This window comes from Fusarium oxysporum, chromosome III (genome assembly GCF_013085055.1).
Source record: "Fusarium oxysporum Fo47 chromosome III, complete sequence".
NCBI lineage: Eukaryota > Fungi > Ascomycota > Sordariomycetes > Hypocreales > Nectriaceae > Fusarium > Fusarium oxysporum.
Genome location: NC_072842.1, coordinates 796,058 through 814,135, shown reverse-complemented (window position 1 = coordinate 814,135; position 18,078 = coordinate 796,058). Strand labels below are relative to the sequence as shown.

The following is an 18,078-nucleotide window of genomic DNA, read 5'->3' as shown; positions in this document are numbered from 1 at the left end:
TACAAAATACAATAAAATGTTTGAGGCCGGCAGTTTTCCATAAGTTAAGTTAAGTTAAGTTAAGTAAAGTAAAGTAAAGTAAAGTAAAGTAAAGTGAACATGCAGGCAGATTGTCACCGACGCAGCAGGACTCGATGTCTGATCCCTGGACTTGACCTCACCTCATTTAAGGATCCCTGCGGGCATATCATATCTAAGTGCAAGGCGCAGGGTACTATAAGGGTGGACTTAGGTTGGCATAAAATGGCGGCGTCAAGCACAAACAAGGGGACTTTGCATTTGTGCCTAGCTCCAACGGCGCCTGGGAGTTGTTAAAACAATGTCAGCCCAATTTGTCGGGTTTACAACCAAGCCAAGCTGACAACCGAGCGAGCGAGCGAGAGGAAGATGCAGGGTATCGCTGGCGTAGAATCTTGCGGCAAACGGCACTACCTTAGCCTTGGTATGTTTACGCGGGCGAGCTACGTCGTAGTTACAGAGCTGTGACGAAATTGTGACCGTTGGCATTTACTGTACCCAAGCTCGGAGCCTCAAGAGACTGAACTCTATAGCCGTGGCTGAGGGCAGATCTCACTAACTAGACCCAACACCGTGGGATGGAGGATAGATCGGCTCTAATCAGTAATCATGTCAAAACAAAGCACCTGATGCCTTGGTACCGACATACGATACGGCACTTCATCCTAGGGTCCAGTTGACAGTTTCCAGCCACGTGCCTAGTTCCCACAGGACAAGGAAACTAGGAAAAGGCTGAAACATGTTTGGCTCGATGCTGAGAAGGGTCTTCGATTTCCCAGATCAAAGACTTGCGGTTGGTGGCTATGATGTCTGCCCATATCTTGATACCATGACAGATACCGGCTGTATCTAATGCCGAGGTTACAAAAAGCAACGATAGCCTCACCTGAGCTTCAAGCGTACGAGCGGCAACCTCTGTCTCGAACTCTGCATGTACTCGGACCAAAAACAAGTCGAAGAGAGAAGAGAAGGCTACGCTACCACCAGAGGCTGAATCGTGAGGCTTCACTTACCGTGAACGAGCGGCCGACCGGACCTGCACTTCGGTCTAGCGGTAGTTCACTTTGCCAAGCCCCAAAAAGGCTGGTAAAGCATCAACAAAGCATCTACAGTAGTCTTGAACGCCGCCGACCTCAAAGGCGAAGATGATGACACTGCATAAATGCGTTTCGGGGTTCTGGCTCAGGGGCAAACATCGAGCTATGACCAGGATGTACAGCACCATTAGCGTCAAAGTTTGTCCACGGGGAATTTCCATGGTTGGTGAGACAACGATCTTCACCAAGGGACGCAGAGCAGGGGACATCCCTGACACCCATTCTTCAGGGCCTTAGCTCTGTCATGTCCTCACTGGAACATTACATTTCATGTTTGTTCGGTCATACAGTACAGTTGCCTGCCATTGCGGCTCCGGTGTTGCAATACTTGGACTAGCCCAGGCAAACAAGATACTCAGCGAGATCCGGAAGACTAGCCAACTTAACACAAGCAAGACCAGCCAACAAATTACGCCACTTCGATGTTAGTGTCCTGCAGGCCAGGGAGCTAGTTTGCTGCAGGCTTTGACGTCGGTGAGACGCACTTGTTTGGTCCAATGATAGACGCTGACTTAGTTGCGCAAGACACGCAATTCCTTGCGAGGATATGCCCTCAACCGCCCCGGATTTGACTCGTCCCCAGTTCTCTCTGGCTCTGAGCGCGCCCGTGCAGTAGCGCGAGGGAGATGTTTTACGGATGGATTTGCCCGAGACAAGACTGGACAGGAATGCACTGCGAAAGAAACACCACCAGTAGCAATTGATGCTATGCCCAAAAGCGGCTTGTTTGCTCCAAGCAAGTTACGACTAAATTGGTTGGGCATAGATGAGGCGGGCGGAACTGGATGGTACTGCCATGTCTTTAAAATGTGAAGCGTGCATGGCCAACTATCGTGTCCATCAGCCTTGTCAAACTGTTGGTTCGTCTTGACGGCTGGTGTACCCGGTTGTTGAAGAAATTACTCGAGTCCAAAGGTCCAAGCGAGCCACTGAATAACCCACGAATCGCAAGCTGCATACGATTTAGACATGGTCTACGAATTTGTCGGTACGATAAAAGACGCATTTGGGTGTTGTCGAGTGCTTTGGTGTTATTAAAATGGAGCTTGCTGCTTGATATTCGACAAGGGTCTCCAGTTAGCCCTGTGCTTGTGGGCTGCGTTAGTGTGGACTAAGCTGAGCTGATTTGCATCCGGAGCATAAATTTACTGGGGACTCGATCAAGGGTTCATTACCTATTTAGTCCGTTTGGTATTAGCAGCATGCATCATCACCAAGTTTGGTGATGTGTTGATCGTTGTCGATTTTGTTCTCAGGTCTTTACTATAACCATCCTGGGCCATAGTATCATGTTCGGCAGCTCTTTTCATTACGTAGCCCTTCATCTGTCTCCGCTTTGGGGCATTATACCTACGGTAGTCTTCAGATATGATGAGTCAAGGAACCGCTCGGGGAGCCGGAGTGACATATTCTACCTTTAATGGTGATAGTGCTGCTGCAAGCTCCTGCAATTTAAGACGTTACTAAGGTGATTTGCAAGGAATATTATGCATGATATCTTTCTCAGACTGCAGCGTTGACATTTTCTATCTGGTCTTGTTCTTCTAGAATTTGCGGGTTGTCTTTTCTCACAAATACCTCCACAATCATCCATGTTATAGTGTTGTGAACCCTGGCTCGCTTGGACACTTGACAGCTCGGATCTTCTGATCTTTTGATCATTGTTATCCGAGCATCGCAATCTTCGGATGTACGTACTTACACGGGTTGTCACTGCAAATCCCCGCCTGTCAATGTTTTGAAAATCTCACTCTCTATGTCTTCCAGCGTTGCATCGCGTGGACATGGCCTTTGAAGAGAGCGATCGATATTGGTACTTAATAATGAGCTGATTGCTCCCTGCCTTACGTAGTCCCTGCCCAGGAAAACCATCTCCGCACTTTCCATGTCTCCGTCACTAGGTAGGTATTGAGATGCTTGGCCCTCCATATTCCTTGTCTTTGCCTTATTCAGCATCTTAGGCAGACATTGGATTCAATCACTTTTTCTCTCCTGCAACCAACCTCGAGCAAACTGCAGCAAACAGCACACACAGATGCAGCCTCTATGCACGAGCATACACCTCGACTCATGACATTCACACAAGTATCTCGTTGCACGACTCATCGAAATGCGCGCAAGGGGCGCTAGGTCTTCATCAAGGATATTGCCTTGTTCGCAGAATATGTATGCTAGGTGCTGGATGTTTGCCCAGCGCACTTCCGACGGACCAATTCCTATTGGATCTTCATATCTGTGCTGCCCGCGATATACCCGAATTGAGACATTTGGGACAAAAGACCGATACCACGATGTCCATCATATTCGTCGACGACGATCTGATAGCAACTTCGCCGCGGTTTATTCAAACGACGCCTATGCGAAACTACTATTGGCCTTCCTCCTTTGTCCATTTGACCGCCTCTTGCTTCACGTCTTTGCTTTCGTGCGCTCACAAATCACAGCAAGGTACATTTGTCTTTGCCATCGATACACCTCCGAGCATGATCCATCATCCAACATCCACCGACCAGTTAAACCCACCAGCGGTAACCCATCGCTGCACCGACCTGCCTATGAGATTTGTTGCTACGAAAGCTCATAAGACAAGAGATGGCAGCGCCATATCGATCCTGGCGATCCCAGATATCCGGGTTTCAAATTCACGCCATACCAGGAACTGTCTACGTCACTTGCATTTATGGCAACTATATTTGATATGGAACTGATCAGCAGTCTAGGACATCTCACCTGAGAAACGAAAAATTGATTTTCATGCGAGATCGTAGTGTTATATGCCACTGAAGGTATCTGTCATGTCTGGCTCCGTACCGCTGAATCGACGATCCGTGATTCGATACATCGATAAGCCGCAACGATACCTCTCAGCTCACTGGCCGTTTGAAAATCAGAGGCGCTGTTAGCCCATGTACGTATTGTTTGCGGGGAGTTGAGAGGCCTCCGCTTGGTTAATGCCGATGAACCGGATCTATGGACATGTTTAATTCAACCTGACCCGCCGATGGTAGCTCACCCACACACCGGCCAGCCAAGATATGCTTTTTATCAACTACAATCTACAGTCCACGTTTTTGATATGTTCGGCGTGGGATTGGAAGAGGTCTGTTGGCCCTGAACAAACCGCTCAGTTTCAAAACGTAATGATCGGCGTTCATAAATCTTGCGCAGTCCACATTTCACGACGTGCCGACTTTGACTGGCTAAACCACCACTTGCCATTGATTCACAACAGCAGCCTGAATTGGAGATTCGACGCTTTTTTAGGGTCGAAGTTTCTCTGGAGAGTTAGTCTCTCCATAGGAAGCAGGCATCTTTCTGGTTGCAGAGCCAATGATACCATGGGGTAACATTCAGTGCTTATTCTGTGCCTCGGTCAAGGAGGCCATGGCCCTAGAGATGTTTGATTTGTGAAAGCCGACGACACCGAGCAGTTTCCTTCTCTTAGTGCTGAGGGACGGCCTATTTCTGCGAAATTCTATATCAAAGGTTCCTGAATCTACTTTACAATTTGTTGCGTCTCAGAGCATTCTTGACTTTCTGATTGGGCTGTTGGAAGTGGTTGGGTCGACGAAAATAGGTGGACCAAACTGAGACAGCAACACCCTTGTGTGACTGCAGATCAATTGGCGAGTCGCGCTCTGGTGGCATAAAAGATGCCTACTAAGCTGGTAAGTGATTTTCAATATCTTCATTTGATGGCACTTTCAGATAAAGATGAACTGAAACAATGGAAACCCACGGCATAAGCACCGTTTAGCCGTTATGGAAGTTATAGAACCTTTTTTGATTCAAGACGTCGCAGAGATCAGCTTACCCTGCACTACATACAGCTCGATGTTGCCATCGAGCACGTGACCATCCCTTAAGATGACATCTCCACGACTACCGAAATAGGAAAGTCGGCCCTTTGCGTAAGATCCGTGAAAACTGTCGTCAACATGTTGCACTCAATCTCACTCTCTCAGAATTGCGATCACATCCGGTTCCGAGTGCGCCAAGACCCTACAACTTGTGCGTGCAGAGAAGGCATCGTCATCAACTTCAATGCGCCTTGATCCTTGTTCTTTGTCGCAGAGATATCACCCTCCATCCAGCTCAATCGCGAGCTCGCCTGAGATATAAGCACACCCAGACGCCCCCCATTGCACGACACAATGACGGCAGAATCATCCAAATCTCAAAGTCCTGCCTCTGCCTCTGCCTCGCGCGATGACTGGGATGTCTCTGAAGCTGGACCGTTGCTTGCGCGTTTCGTTGGCGGGGGTCAACTTGCCCCAGATGCCGACACCGAAGCCTCAACTCTGATCGGCACCGCGTCGCCAGCCGACTATGGAGCTGTAACTTCCTCTGGTGATGGCACGGCAGAGGAAGCGGGTGTCGCGAAGCCGGAGGGCACACCGCTGCCCAAACTCCAGGTCTTGCTGCTCTGCTACGCGCGTGTGATGGAGCCGATTGCCTTCTTCTCCATCTTTCCCTTCATTGCGCAGATGGTCCAGGAGAATGGCAATCTACCCAAGAGTGATGTTGGTTTTTACAGCGGCCTTATCGAGTCACTTTTCTCGGCTACCCAGATGACGGTGCTTCTCAGCTGGAGTCGGCTCGCTGATCGTATTGGTCGGAAGCCTGTTCTTCTCATCACGCTTTTTGGCACGGCTGTTGGGCCTGTGTTATTTGGCATGTCCAAGACGATCTGGCAGATGATCCTGTTCCGATGTATAGCGGGTCTGTTTTCTGGCTCTGGTCTCGTCATCAGGACTATGCTCTCTGAACTCAGCACCCCTGAAACACAGGCCAAGGCCTTCAGCTGGTTCGCATTTGGTGGAAACATAGGAATATTCTTGGGCCCTATAATCGGCGGCGCCCTTGCAGACCCAGCTCATCAATTTCCACGAGCGTTTGGAAATGTCCAGTTCTTCATCGACTATCCCTACGCGCTGCAAGGTGTTGTTGTTGGACTGATCAGCTCTACAAGCTGCATTACAACCGCTTTCCTTCTCAAAGAGACACTTCATGAGCCGAAAAAGGCTCGCCATGAAGAGAATGGCCAGCCTCGAATGTCAACTTGGGAACTCGTCAAGTCTCGCCAAGTGGCCCTCGTTCTTTGGGCTTACAGCCATGCCATGTTCCTCGCCTTCGTGTTCACGGCCATTCTTCCTGTCGTTCTTTACACCCCTATTAAGCTTGGAGGCACAGGCTTCAACGCGTTCCAGATCTCCATTTACATGGCCATCCAAGGTGCCAGCCAAGCCATCTGGTTGCTCATCGCCTTCCCCATACTGCACCGACGTCTTGGTACGCGCGGTGTCATGAAAATCTGTGGATACGCATACCCCTGGTTCTTCGTTGGATTCATCATTCTGAACACGCTTCTACGTGCAGACACGCACGCTACGACGGTCATTTTCTGGATCTTGGGCGCAGTGGTCACTATCGTTGGACCTGGCGTCTCCATGGCATTTACAGGCGTACAGCTAGCTCTCAACGACGTTGCGCCAGATCCTCATTTCTTGGGCACGCTGAATGCTCTGGCCCTGAGTCTTGCAAGTGGTATAAGAGCCATTGTACCAGGTGCCGCAACGGCCATTTATGCCGTGGGTGTTCGTGGGCAGATCTTCTGGGGTCATCTGGCGTGGGTGATAATGATTCCTTGTGCTGTGGGTTTTACTGTGGCTTGTCAGTATATACCCGAGGGAAAGAAGTCTTCAAAGGATGATAACGAAGACGACGAGAACGAATCGTGAGAGGAGGATGGTTCATTGGGGAATGTCTAAGGATTGACTGTACACACGAAGCATAGCGATTGAGATTTATCGTTGGTGAAAATGTTAATCTATTGATGCGTTGTCTTTGTCTTGAAGCGTTTGCATATGGTAGATGCTCTGGAAATATCCCTATTGTATAGTCCATTCAGCATGGACTCGGAAGATATCATAAATGGATAGATAATTGGATAAGTTGGCATCCATGTTCATAGGGATTTCGGCATCATCTTGAGCATTGTTGATAGATTCATAAAACACGACATGACCGACCTCACTGGCTGAGATGATGAGCTCAGATAAGCTGAATCCATTCTGAATCTATCCGTGTGTAGCGATGCTTGCAGCTACATCTAAGTTCTATTCTATCCTTAATTATCCAGATAATTAACCAGTACCCATTTGCCCATGACCATTCCTAAACCCTATTACATCTCTGATGCTTTTGTACACGAAATCGAAAAAAATATCCTCATAATGCCTTTGCAAGCATAGAAGCAACTCTTACTTTTCATATCGAATCGTAAAAACAGGCGAATACGCCTCATCCCAATCCTCCTTTTTCTTCTCATTACCAAATATTCTCAGCGCTCTATATCTCACAACATACTGTCCCGCCGGCGCAAAGGTGCCATCTGCAAGTTCACCAGTGAAAGCTTGCGAGTTAGCACCCATTGCGTTCCACAGCAGGGGAAAGTCAATCGGCTCTCCGATAACGCGTGGCTTTTTGGAAGATGTTGGTTTCTCGGTTGTTACCGGCATGATTTCAGCGTGAAGCTTTGCTGAGCCTAGAGCGAGGAACCATGTAAGGCCGGGCAGTGTGTCGGTGAGGTTGTTTGCTGTGCCGGGCTTGGGGAGTGTCCACGTTGTGTTGTCCGGCACGGGGAAGCGATTCTCGTCGGTTGAGTTTGCGATCCATGTATCTTTAGGTCCGAGGACCATTGAATCGTGGAGAGAGCCTGTTAGACCTTGGTATGGAAGTGATAGAGATGTTCCGTCGGTGCCGTTGATAGTTACATAACCCGACCAAACAGGCAAACGAGTTGCGTTAAGACCCTTGGGAGGCGTAGCCAGCACCTCGATGACGATGCTTTCGCCAGCATCAATAGTAACTTTCGACTCGCTGAACTTGAGGCTAGCATGCTCTTTGGCGAAGTCATTAGGAAATTCATCCGGATAAATGTAATTCTCGACAAGCGTAAACATCGTAACAGCCGGGACGTGAGAAATCTGCAAATCGATCTGTTTCTTGCCCGTGTTCTTAACCGTGAAGTTCAAGGACTCAACAAAATGATCCGTGTCGTTGAACGAAAGACTTGATCGCGATAAAAGGACTTTTGCGTGGGCGGCATCGTGAGCCTGCACGATACCGCCGCCCTGCTGCGGAACAGGTGCGAGAAAGTCATAAAATGTTTTCCCATCGTTGAATAATTGCGGGTTTGCGCTGGCCGAGAGGAGGTTCTCGATGAGTGCTGGATCGCGTGTGCCCCTGGCTTCTGCAATGAGAGCGACGATGCCAGCGACGAGGGGAGAAGCCATAGAAGTACCTGATAACACGGCGTAACTTCCCATGCTTCGGGGGTACGTTGAGAGGATTTTACCGCCTGGGGCTCCGAATTGAGGCTTCACGTCCATTTCCCATGTTGGACCCCATGAGGAAAAGGTACTGGCTGCACCAGCTGTAATGTTGTTGTGCTTCTGCTCGAGAATAACGTTGCCGTCACTTCCGTCTGACATGCTCAGGGTGATCTTCTTCTTTGCTTTCAGGGAAGCGATCCAGTCTGCGCCTTGTTCGGGAGACACGATGCTTGCTGCTTTGATACCCCCGACAGAAGAGACGTCGAATGGTGCGAGATCTTCCTTGTTGCTGTAGAACATGATGTACTTTGCACCAGCTTTGACTGCGTTGGCAGCTTTGGCATCGAAGGTACAAGAACCTCGTCGGAGAAGAACGATATAATTGCCGAGATCAGGTGTGTTCTTAGGCCACTCATCGCAGCCATCATCAGCGACCGACGTGTCGTAGTTGAGTGCCCAGAGTGGCAGCTTCACGCCCTTCCAGGCACTTGGCTTACCACTCAAGTGTCCAAACTCATGCTCAGGACCCCCATCGATGCTGTATTTCGACGCATTCAGGAGCGCGAGAGACTTGGTGTTGTCAAACGACCCAACAGCAGTAACTTTCTTCCCATTCGCAGCCGTACTCGCATAAAACATTCCCGTAGCCCCTGCATTCCCCGCCGCAAGAACACAAGGAACGCCCTGTTCGACGATTCTCGAAACAGCCACCGCCCACGGTTCTTCGGACCAGCCCGACGGACCGCCGATAGAAGCTGAAATAATATCTGCACCGTCTTCAAACGCCTGGTTGAACGCTGCGATGAGGACATCGTTTCCAGCTTCGCCGTTACAGCCAAACGCACGGTAGGCTCCTATTTGCACACCGGGTGCGGCGCCGGTGAAACCCATTGTGTTCTTTTGGGCGGCAAGAATACCGGCGACGTGGGTGCCGTGACCGGCGCAGTCCATGGGGTCGTTGTCGGGCTTGGCGTGGTTGGAGCCGTCGTATGCGTCGCCTACGAGATCAGTGCCGAAGGAGACAAGACAGTTTTTGCCGAAGCAGCCTCCAAGGGCTGGATGTTTATAGTCGATCTGCATGATTGTTAGTTCTGGGTATCAGGGGGAGTGTGAAGATGACTTACACCACTGTCGACGAGGGCAACCTTGAGACCCTTGCCCGTGACACCCTCTGCCCTCAACTTATCAATCTGCGTCATGACATGCGGCGAAAACGTATCATTCACAGCATCCCTCTCCTCAAAGCCTCGTTTTTTAATAGACTTGTACTCCATTCCCGGTGTGCCCGTCCAGTGAACCTCTGGCTTGGGGATGCTGAATGTCTGGACAGGCCATTTTTGCTTGATGCCAGGCAATAATGCCATCTCGGAAGCTAGGTCTTCAGCATTGTCGATATCGGTGAATTGTATCGAAGCTCCTTTGAACAGCTTGTAGTTGTACTGCATACGAGTCTTGCCTCGTGACGAAGCCTTGGCGAAGAAGTCGGCACAGTCCTAAGCTCTGTTAGTTGTGGAAAGGGATATAAGAGATGAAAGTATACGCACATGGTTCTCTTCGAACTCGAAGATGTAAGCACCCGGTAACCGACTATGACCTTTTCCAACAGCGATCTTATCAAAGTCCACTGCGCTGACCACCGCAGCGTAGAGCGCAGCAACTATACTTAATCGCACCATGATGAAAAGAAATACACCAAATCACGTTCTCCGCAATCACGAAGAAATCACCAAGATACGAGAAAGAAAAGTAGAGGAAAAGAAGAAAGGGAGGATTTAAACGAGATAAACCTGATCCCGCCTTGGAAATAGGTCGGCTGGGGATCCTATGTACGATCATCATAGCCCCATTATTGACACAAGCTGTGGGTTGATCCATGATGGGGAAAGAAAAGGAAGAAGTGGGTTTCTGCGGGATAGTGGACTTTACGAGATTGCAGGCCATGAGAAGAAAACCTACGAATGAGAGCGTAGGATATACTTGAAACCATTGCCTTGGATACTCTCTACCAATAGACTAAATGGTCAGTTGCAGTTCAAAGAGTCGGTATCACTTCACAGCTGAGAAATCCGCAGGCGGACGGAGGTTGGGTTGGGTTGTCAACATGAGATCGACAGGCACCGCACGGATGATGAAACTGGGTCCATGTCGCTAAACATAGAGTCATCTATGATAGAGCCGCATGAGACGATTGCGCGTACATGCAGTCGAGACAAATCAAGACAAATTCATGGTTGAAAAGGGTCTAGTTGGATGCAAGTTTGCGGTTGGGTATCTATATCTAAATATGAACTCAACCACCAACATTTAACTCTGGCCGTTGCACCTTCAAAGCGAATACTACTATGTAAGCTCCGTCACTTGAAACTCAATCAAACATCGTCATCCGATCCTCTTGATCCTCCTTGCACATCTTAATCTGCCCCACGATCGTCAGGAGAAACAATGCTACCTTAACCCACGACCTTGTTCCCTTGAGATTTCTATGGCTAGCATGGTTGATCATGCACATGATTCATCAGATAACACTATCCACGGAATTCAATCCGCCTATGCAAGACTTATGCAGCACTTCCCGTGTCGTACCAAGCTGAACCTCGTATTTGCGGCACATAAAAAGAAACGGCACTAGCCTGTGCTTGGATACACGTAGCCAATTGGGCCCACGACACCATATGCAGGGCGGGAGACGTTTCTAAAATAAAATAGAGAAAGATTCTTGATTTTTCAAATTTTGAGAATGGGGCGTACATGAGGTGATTGATTGATCATGGTGTGATATGGAACGCAACTTGACTCTCTTGCACACGCTATTGAATTGGTGCCTCATTGTTGTAACTAACTTTTACCGTTAAGAACACGCAACGGGTACATACACCACGTTTTGTATCACCGTTGAACGGTAGGCCCGTTGTGCGGTGCCGTTGCTCGTGATTGTTCCCGTAGTCACACAATACCGATTCAACTTCAACGCACGACTCTGTACAACACAATATCCAAGACAACAGTAATTGATTCACAGATACCGCTAACCAGCCACCCGGAAGACCATGAACGAATTTGCTGAGAAGGGGGGAGCATGCGCTCGAGTAAAAGTCTTGCGCTTGACCAAGCCGTAGTGAGCATCTGCATAGTAAGCTTACAAACGGCATTTGAGCCTTATCACAGCTTTAAAGATCCGGCAGATAAGAAAATCCCGTTGTGGCTACGCCGAGACAAGCTCCGTGCCTCCGGCGCCGTCTCCGGAGGGACTGTGTCATGCCCCATCTGTGATTGGTTCACTGCACCGTGCCGAGTGTGCGAAATGTTCAAAAAGGTTGGACCAGAAAATAAGAAATGCGACATTGCTGCCCAGTGAATCATTAATTAATTTATTATACTCTCCCTTGTTCGAATGCAAAATTAAGCTTGAAACTTTACAACATCATAGTTTGAAGACGGCAGACATGAACCAAGACAATATGTCGGAACGAGATCCTCGTACAAAGGAGCAATCCTCTACTCACGATACCGAGCGCAATATACAACCATCCGAAGAACCGAAAAATAAGGAAAACGTCTCGGCTTTCAAATCCCTTGGCTGGCTCGACCGTTTTCTAGCAGTATGGATCTTCCTCGCCATGGTAGTCGGTATTATCTTGGGCAACTTTGTCCCTTCGACTGGACCGGCTCTTGAGAAGGGCAAGTTTGTTGGCGTTTCTGTTCCAATAGGTATATAAACAGCTTATCCGGTGGTACAAGTATACTTATCAGATGTGCTAGCTGTCGGCCTGCTCGTTATGATGTATCCCATCCTCTGCAAAGTTCGATATGAGAGTCTCCACGAGATCTTCTCCCAGCGGGACGTCTGGAAGCAAATTCTCTTTAGCATATTCATCAACTGGATAGTTGCACCCTTTTTGATGGTAACCCATAGCCCCATTTCCTCAAACATACAATATTCTGACGATGATAGCTCGGCCTGGCATGGGCCTTCCTCCCAGACAAGCCCGAACTTCGCATCGGTCTTATCCTCGTAGGCCTCGCCCGCTGCATCGCCATGGTATTAATCTGGAACGGTCTTGCTGGCGGTGACGCCGAATACTGCGCTATCCTTGTGGCCATCAACTCGATACTGCAGATGGCTCTATACGCGCCAATGTCTGTGTTCTTTATCTCGGTGATCAGCGGAGAGGAGGGCTCTCTTGAGGTGTCGTACTCAACCGTTGCAACCAGTGTAGCAGTATTTCTCGGCATCCCTCTCGGCGCAGCTATCATCACTCGCTTCTCCCTGCGCAAGATGGCCGGACCAGAGTGGTATGAGCGTGTCTTTTTGCGCATCATCTCCCCCTGGTCTCTCATCGGCCTTCTTTACACCATCCTCATCCTCTTCGCTTCCCAAGGCCATCAAGTGGTCCATCAGATCGTGTCTGTAGTACGCGTCGCAGCCCCCCTCATCGTCTACTTCGTTATAATCTTCTTCGCAACACTTCTGGTATCTCGACATGCTGGTTTCGGATACCCTCTCTCTACAACGCAGAGTTTTACTGCGGCGAGTAACAATTTCGAGCTTGCGATAGCAGTGGCTATTACCACGTTCGGACCGAGTAGCGACCAGGCGCTTGCGGCGACGGTTGGCCCGCTGATTGAGGTTCCGGTGCTTTTGGGATTGGTGTATCTCCTTCGGTGGGTTTCTGATAGATGGAACTGGAAGAACTGAGTTTTGGGATATGTAGCGAAACATAGTATCAGGTCATCTCGTCCATCAAATTGAGCAAATCCGTGTTGCGGACCATGCAGGTTTCGCCTTCGGCGCATCCAAGAACAGCTCGAGCTTGAGATATGTCTGATTGGCCTCTGATTTGAGCCAGGATTGTAGCGGCTTCCATACAGTGAATTTTGTCAAAAGAATTTGGTTGCTGGGGTCCGGGCTGTTGCTGTGGCTGCGATGCAGGCTGTGGTCTAGGACAGCAGCCTGATTCTTCTGTGCAAGACGTAGCAGTCGTAGCAGGTGTTGGCGGCGAGTACATCTTGGGCTGAATCGCAAACGAAGGGTTACTATTTTCCCTCACCGGAGCGCATCCCTGAGGCTGAGAGCACGACATAGGTCTCGAGGCAATAACAACAGGCGAAGCATTGGAAGACGGCGTAGAAACAGGTGTGACAGTCGCCACTCCCGCTCTAGCAACCATTTTCTCCTCGTGCTTCACAGCCGCAACATGAGCCTCAACCTCCTCAATCGAGACACCCTTCGCAGCAAGCAAACCTCTCAGCGCAGCATTCTCCCCAGCAACAGCCCTCGCAACACGCTGCATCTCCAGCGTAGCCTGACCATCGCGACGCTCAAACTCACGCACGCGATTCTGCAGATCGTCGAGTAATTCACGCTGTCTTGCGCGAGAGCGACGCTGGTTCTCGCGATTGAGAGCGAGAGACTCGGGTGTTCGAGTCTAGTTGGGCTTAGTATTTTGACGGATATACGGGAGTAAGGGTGGGAAATATCGTACCTTGCGTGGCATGATGGATTGGGTGAATTTTCTAGCTGAAATGAGACGGGCTCAGGTGAGATGGTGGACTCGGGTATTGGATAAAATGCGCTGGAGAATGAGTCGAATTGGTTGGAAAAGATTGTCTGAAAAGGCGTCGTACAGCACCAATAGTTTTCCGGTCCCACCAGGCTTGTGGTCTATCTAATACGAACTGGGTAATGACTCTACAGCACTCAATCCCTCACTGAATAGACCTCTTTGATGAATACTACAGAGTACTGTACCCTGTATTAATGAGTGTAGATCAATTAAAGCAATACTCCGTAAAACAACAGTATTCACTCCATTTTGACCCACGGCTAACAAACCGTGATCGCTCGATTACAAACCCCTCCACATTTTTTCCTCTCCATGTGTCCCAATTAGGTAATCCCAACTTCGGTCCAGACTCAAACTCCACCATCGTCATTAACTTCTTTCACTTCTCCTCCAGCAAAAGACAATTGATTCAATTGCACTCTAACACAATGATCTGCAATACTTGTCGCCGCGCAGCAATGCGCTCTGCTCGTCTGCCTCTGCGCACGCTTGTCCGCGCTCCTACAACCATCACCCGCATTACAACACAAATACCTACATCAACGCCCCGAAGACTTCTCTCGACTTCTACCACTCGGTTCTCCGCTGCCGTTGAGGAAGAGCCCGATCTGCCTTCCATGAGCCCCGCCGAGTCTGCCATCGCCGAGATACTCTCCGAGAAGCTTCAACCCACTGAACTACTTGTCCAAGATGTTTCGGGTGGTTGTGGAAGCATGTACGCCATCGATATCACATCCCCTGCTTTCAAGGGTCAGACAATCCTTAAGCAGCAGCGTATGGTGAATGCTGCTCTCGGCGATCTTGTCAAGGGCTGGCACGGCGTTCAGATCAGGACCAAGGTCCCTTCTGCTTAAGCGCAGTTAGGGTATACAACGGCGAAAACTGGTGGAGGTACGGGATGGGACGATTGTACGACTATTGAGATTGCTAGAGTTCGGGACGACACGAATGGGAAGATATACCGGTTCTATAATCGCGTAAGATTTAGATCATGTTGCGGCTCAGCAGCGAATGGATCAATTGAGCCTTTAAATCGACAGGCTGCTGTATAATAGAGAAACAGAGGAACAATGCATGGGAACCACGGCCGAAATCTCAGCTATGGGGCAAAGCATAAAAATATCATTCATCGTCAAAACACATACCTGTCAGATGCAGCCGTTCGGTGGTAACTTCAGTTCTGTATTTGTGTCACATGCATTGTCCGATTTCACTCCGACTGAAGGTGCCGGACACAGCCTCGAGGGATGAGTGCGTTTGTGACTCAGGCCGAGGGACCTGCCATACCTGCAAAAAGTTTCTAGATGGCGAGCCAATTCACTATCGAAAGATTCTGTGACTCGGGGCTATCGTTGAGTCCAGTGGACGTAGTCTGTCGCTTTGTTCAGTGGCTGAGGCTTGAGAAGCACTCCAAGTGAAGCTGGACGTTTTGAAACAGCACAGATCAGAACTACCACAAAGATAAGGTGAATGGGTATATTATAACTTTTCATAGTCTCGTCTAATGCGCCATCAGTCGAGATAATAAGACTCGACGCCCATCATTCCATGCCCCTCTTTAAATTCCTGCCCCATTTCTTTTGCAAATTCTTGTTTAGACTCGTAGCTTACATTCTGTACATCATTAGAAATTACTCATAACAGGCATCTTCGGGGAACATACCGCTCAACAGGTGTAAGACCAAGCAGACTCATGCCATTGTGGAGGACAATTCGGGCAGCATCGTACAGAGCCATACGAGCTTTCTGGAGCTCAGGCTCGCTGCCGACAATTCGGAGGTGATCGTAGCTGGAGCTGAGAACGTGTGTCATCTTGAACAGGTATGTCAAGATGGTGGTGGGCTCAAGGGTCTTGAGAGTGTTCTGGACGACGTCGGGCCACTGGCTAAGAAGTCGGACGAGATCCGTAGCGTGCTTCTCAGTCAAAAGATCGTAGTTGGCAGTGGCCAGCTCATCATCGGAGAGGCCAACTCGTCGGCGGATAGAGCACAGACGAGCATGAGCATACTGGAGGTAAGGACCAGTATCACCCTCGAAAGAGGTCATGACGTCCATGTCGAACTTGTAGTTGTTGATTCTAGTTTTGTTAGTAACAGATATTCCAATGAGTTCAGGATACATACCGCTTTCCAGACATGTCCTGGACCATAACACTGCTGATACCAAGGATATCGGCAACAGCCTCAGGGTTCTCGACCTGAGAGTACTTGGTCTCATTCTTCTTCATGACCTCGTGCATCTTGTCGGCGACATCACGGAGAATATCGTCGAGGAACTTGACAGTACCCTTTCGGGTGCTCATACCAAGAACCATACCGAAGTTGATGTGCTGACACTTCTTAGCAATATCCTCGTGGCCCATAAGCTCAATGGTCTTGAAGAGCTGCTTCAAGTGGAGATCTTGTTGAGAAGCAACGACGTAGATCATGTGGTCAAAGTTGTACTTCTCATGTCGGTTGAGAAGCTCGCTGATATCTCGGGTGAGGTACAGAGCAGTGCCGTCCTTCTTTCGGAGAATGACCTTCTCGAGACTCTTACCAGGCTTGCCAGGGACGTGCTTGGAGAAGTCAATGAGGATAGCGCCGTTAGCGTCCTCGGTAAGGCCCTTCTCAGAGAGGACCTTGGCGGCCTTCTCCATGTCCTCCTCAGGGACCTGAGACTCTCCTGAGTACTCGTCGTACTCAATGTTGAGTCGGGCATAGGTCTTCTTGTATCGAGTAATGCTGAGATCTCGGAATCGTCGCCAGAGCTCGACGGCCTCCTTATCACCATCTGTCATTCGTCGGAAGTACTTTCGGGCTTGCTCGTCCAGGGACTTCTCCTCAAGCGCAGTGATGTCCTCACCAGCAGCCTTCTTAGCCGCAATCTCCTCCTTCTCAGCGGACATGTCCTGGTTGATTCGGACGTAGAGGTTGAAGAGGTGGTTAATAGGATCGGCCTTGAGGGCTTCCTCATCACCCCACTTCTCCCAAGCCAAAGCCAACAGGCCATACTGCTTACCCCAGTCACCAAGGTAGTTCATTCGGGTAACCTCCCATCCAGCACTCTCATACAAAGAAGCGAGGAAACCACCAATGATGGTACTTCGGAGATGACCAGCGTGGAAAGGCTTGGCAATGTTGGGCGAGGAGAACTCGACAATCATTCGCTTCCTGCCAGAGTTGGGGTCGCTAGGGTCTCGGAGACCGTTGTAAGGGTTCTTGCCGTAGTTGTTGGCGCGCTTTCGAATCGTAGGGAGGAGCATGCTGGTAAGCTTGTTGGGCTTGAAGAAGAAGGAGATGAAGGGACCAGCAGCGGTAGGCTTCTCAATAAGAGGAGACTCAGGGAACTTCATCATGTTAGCTATAATTCAGCAATTGCTCTTTTATGCGACTCACCTGAGCAACCCATTCCTCAGCAAGCTCTTGAGGCTTCTTGCCCTTCACTCGGAGAGCAGGAACAGCAAGAATAGCATCGCCCTTGTCGAGAGTCTGAGTCCACTGGATGGCGGGGTAGATAATCTTAGGATCAACACCAGTAATAGGCGCCAAAAGACTTGTGATGTGTGAACGGTAGATGTCGACGGGGTTGGTATCAGGGTGACAGCCAGGGAAAGACTCGATGTTGTCGAGACCGAGCTGCTGGAGCTGGTCGGCGAGAGCGTTGGCGTCTGTCGCCATGGTGCGTATATGTTTGATGGAGGAGGGGTACTTGTAGTCGCGATGCAATATCTGTTGTCGCGGGGACTGACGAGTCGAGAGTAGAGAAATGGTACGAGTCTGGACAAAGGCTTGTCGCAATGGCAAAGAGGATGTTACAAGATAACAAGAAGTAGAAGAAGAGAAAAAGGTGGAGGAAGTGAAGCGCCGCGCGAGCATCAATGGCGATTCCGAGCGAGTGAGTGTGAGTCAAGTGGGCTCAAGGGTTAACAAAAAAATGGCTTTTGACTCTTTCACTTCTTTCCTGCGAGTCATCATTCGCCGGGGACGGATGCAGAGCTTGAAATCGCGGGGCACGGTTGCCCTGAAATTCCGCTCCGATTTTACCCCTCCATCCATGTCAGGCCATGATAAGATATGATTC

At 49.5% G+C, this 18,078-nt stretch overlaps 6 protein-coding genes across 6 annotated transcripts; 3 read left to right on the top strand and 3 right to left on the bottom strand.

The window, feature by feature from the left end:
• Positions 1–4,965: 4,965 nt before the first annotated feature.
• Positions 4,966–7,015, top strand: FOBCDRAFT_19655 (major facilitator superfamily domain-containing protein). Its single transcript, XM_054703706.2, has one exon. It carries the CDS (start codon positions 5,270–5,272, stop codon positions 6,854–6,856), a length of 1,587 nt encoding a protein of 528 aa, XP_054559681.1. The 5' UTR covers positions 4,966–5,269; the 3' UTR covers positions 6,857–7,015.
• Positions 7,016–7,168: 153 nt separating this feature from the next.
• FOBCDRAFT_19654 (peptidase S8/S53 domain-containing protein) lies at positions 7,169–10,194 on the bottom strand. Its single transcript, XM_031175451.3, has 3 exons — positions 9,997–10,194; positions 9,577–9,945; positions 7,169–9,526 (listed from the first exon to the last, which is right to left on the bottom strand). Exons 1-3 carry the CDS (start codon positions 10,126–10,128, stop codon positions 7,379–7,381), a joined length of 2,649 nt encoding a protein of 882 aa, XP_031046584.2. The 5' UTR covers positions 10,129–10,194; the 3' UTR covers positions 7,169–7,378.
• Positions 10,195–11,499: 1,305 nt separating this feature from the next.
• On the top strand, positions 11,500–12,468 carry FOBCDRAFT_198181 (uncharacterized protein; the record flags this gene model as incomplete). Its single annotated transcript, XM_059608906.1, has 4 exons — positions 11,500–11,567; positions 11,618–11,803; positions 11,880–12,160; positions 12,212–12,468. The coding sequence occupies 4 exons, from the start codon at positions 11,500–11,502 to the stop codon at positions 12,466–12,468; spliced, it is 792 nt and encodes a 263-aa protein (XP_059466910.1).
• Positions 12,469–12,647: 179 nt separating this feature from the next.
• Positions 12,648–14,039, bottom strand: FOBCDRAFT_258021 (uncharacterized protein; the record flags this gene model as incomplete). The annotated part of the gene is made up of 3 exons (XM_031175447.3): positions 13,936–14,039; positions 13,320–13,878; positions 12,648–13,135 (listed from the first exon to the last, which is right to left on the bottom strand). The coding sequence occupies exons 1-3, from the start codon at positions 13,945–13,947 to the stop codon at positions 12,648–12,650; spliced, it is 1,059 nt and encodes a 352-aa protein (XP_031046580.3). The 5' UTR covers positions 13,948–14,039.
• A 354-nt stretch (positions 14,040–14,393) lies between these two features.
• On the top strand, positions 14,394–15,175 carry FOBCDRAFT_19633 (bola protein). The gene has a single exon (XM_031175446.3). It carries the CDS (start codon positions 14,445–14,447, stop codon positions 14,868–14,870), a length of 426 nt encoding a protein of 141 aa, XP_031046579.2. The 5' UTR covers positions 14,394–14,444; the 3' UTR covers positions 14,871–15,175.
• A 476-nt stretch (positions 15,176–15,651) lies between these two features.
• On the bottom strand, positions 15,652–17,675 carry FOBCDRAFT_130463 (uncharacterized protein; the record flags this gene model as incomplete). Its single annotated transcript, XM_031175445.3, has 3 exons — positions 15,652–16,093; positions 16,140–17,344; positions 17,394–17,675. 3 exons carry the CDS (start codon positions 17,673–17,675, stop codon positions 15,652–15,654), a joined length of 1,929 nt encoding a protein of 642 aa, XP_031046578.3.
• Positions 17,676–18,078: the final 403 nt, after the last annotated feature.

What these genes read in the sequence shown, in the direction of transcription:
- FOBCDRAFT_19655 (XM_054703706.2), top strand. Translation starts at nt 5,270, where the DNA reads ATGACGGCAGAATCATCCAAATCTCAAAGTCCTGCCTCTGCCTCTGCC.
- FOBCDRAFT_19654 (XM_031175451.3), bottom strand. Translation starts at nt 10,128, where the DNA reads ATGGTGCGATTAAGTATAGTTGCTGCGCTCTACGCTGCGGTGGTCAGC. An exon ending in TCGAGTTCGAAGAGAACCAT is followed by an intron (nt 9,946 to 9,996) that starts GTGCGTATACTT and finishes AACAGAGCTTAG; the next exon opens with GACTGTGCCGACTTCTTCGC. An exon ending in TTGCCCTCGTCGACAGTGGT is followed by an intron (nt 9,527 to 9,576) that starts GTAAGTCATCTT and finishes ACAATCATGCAG; the next exon opens with ATCGACTATAAACATCCAGC.
- FOBCDRAFT_19633 (XM_031175446.3), top strand. Translation starts at nt 14,445, where the DNA reads ATGATCTGCAATACTTGTCGCCGCGCAGCAATGCGCTCTGCTCGTCTG.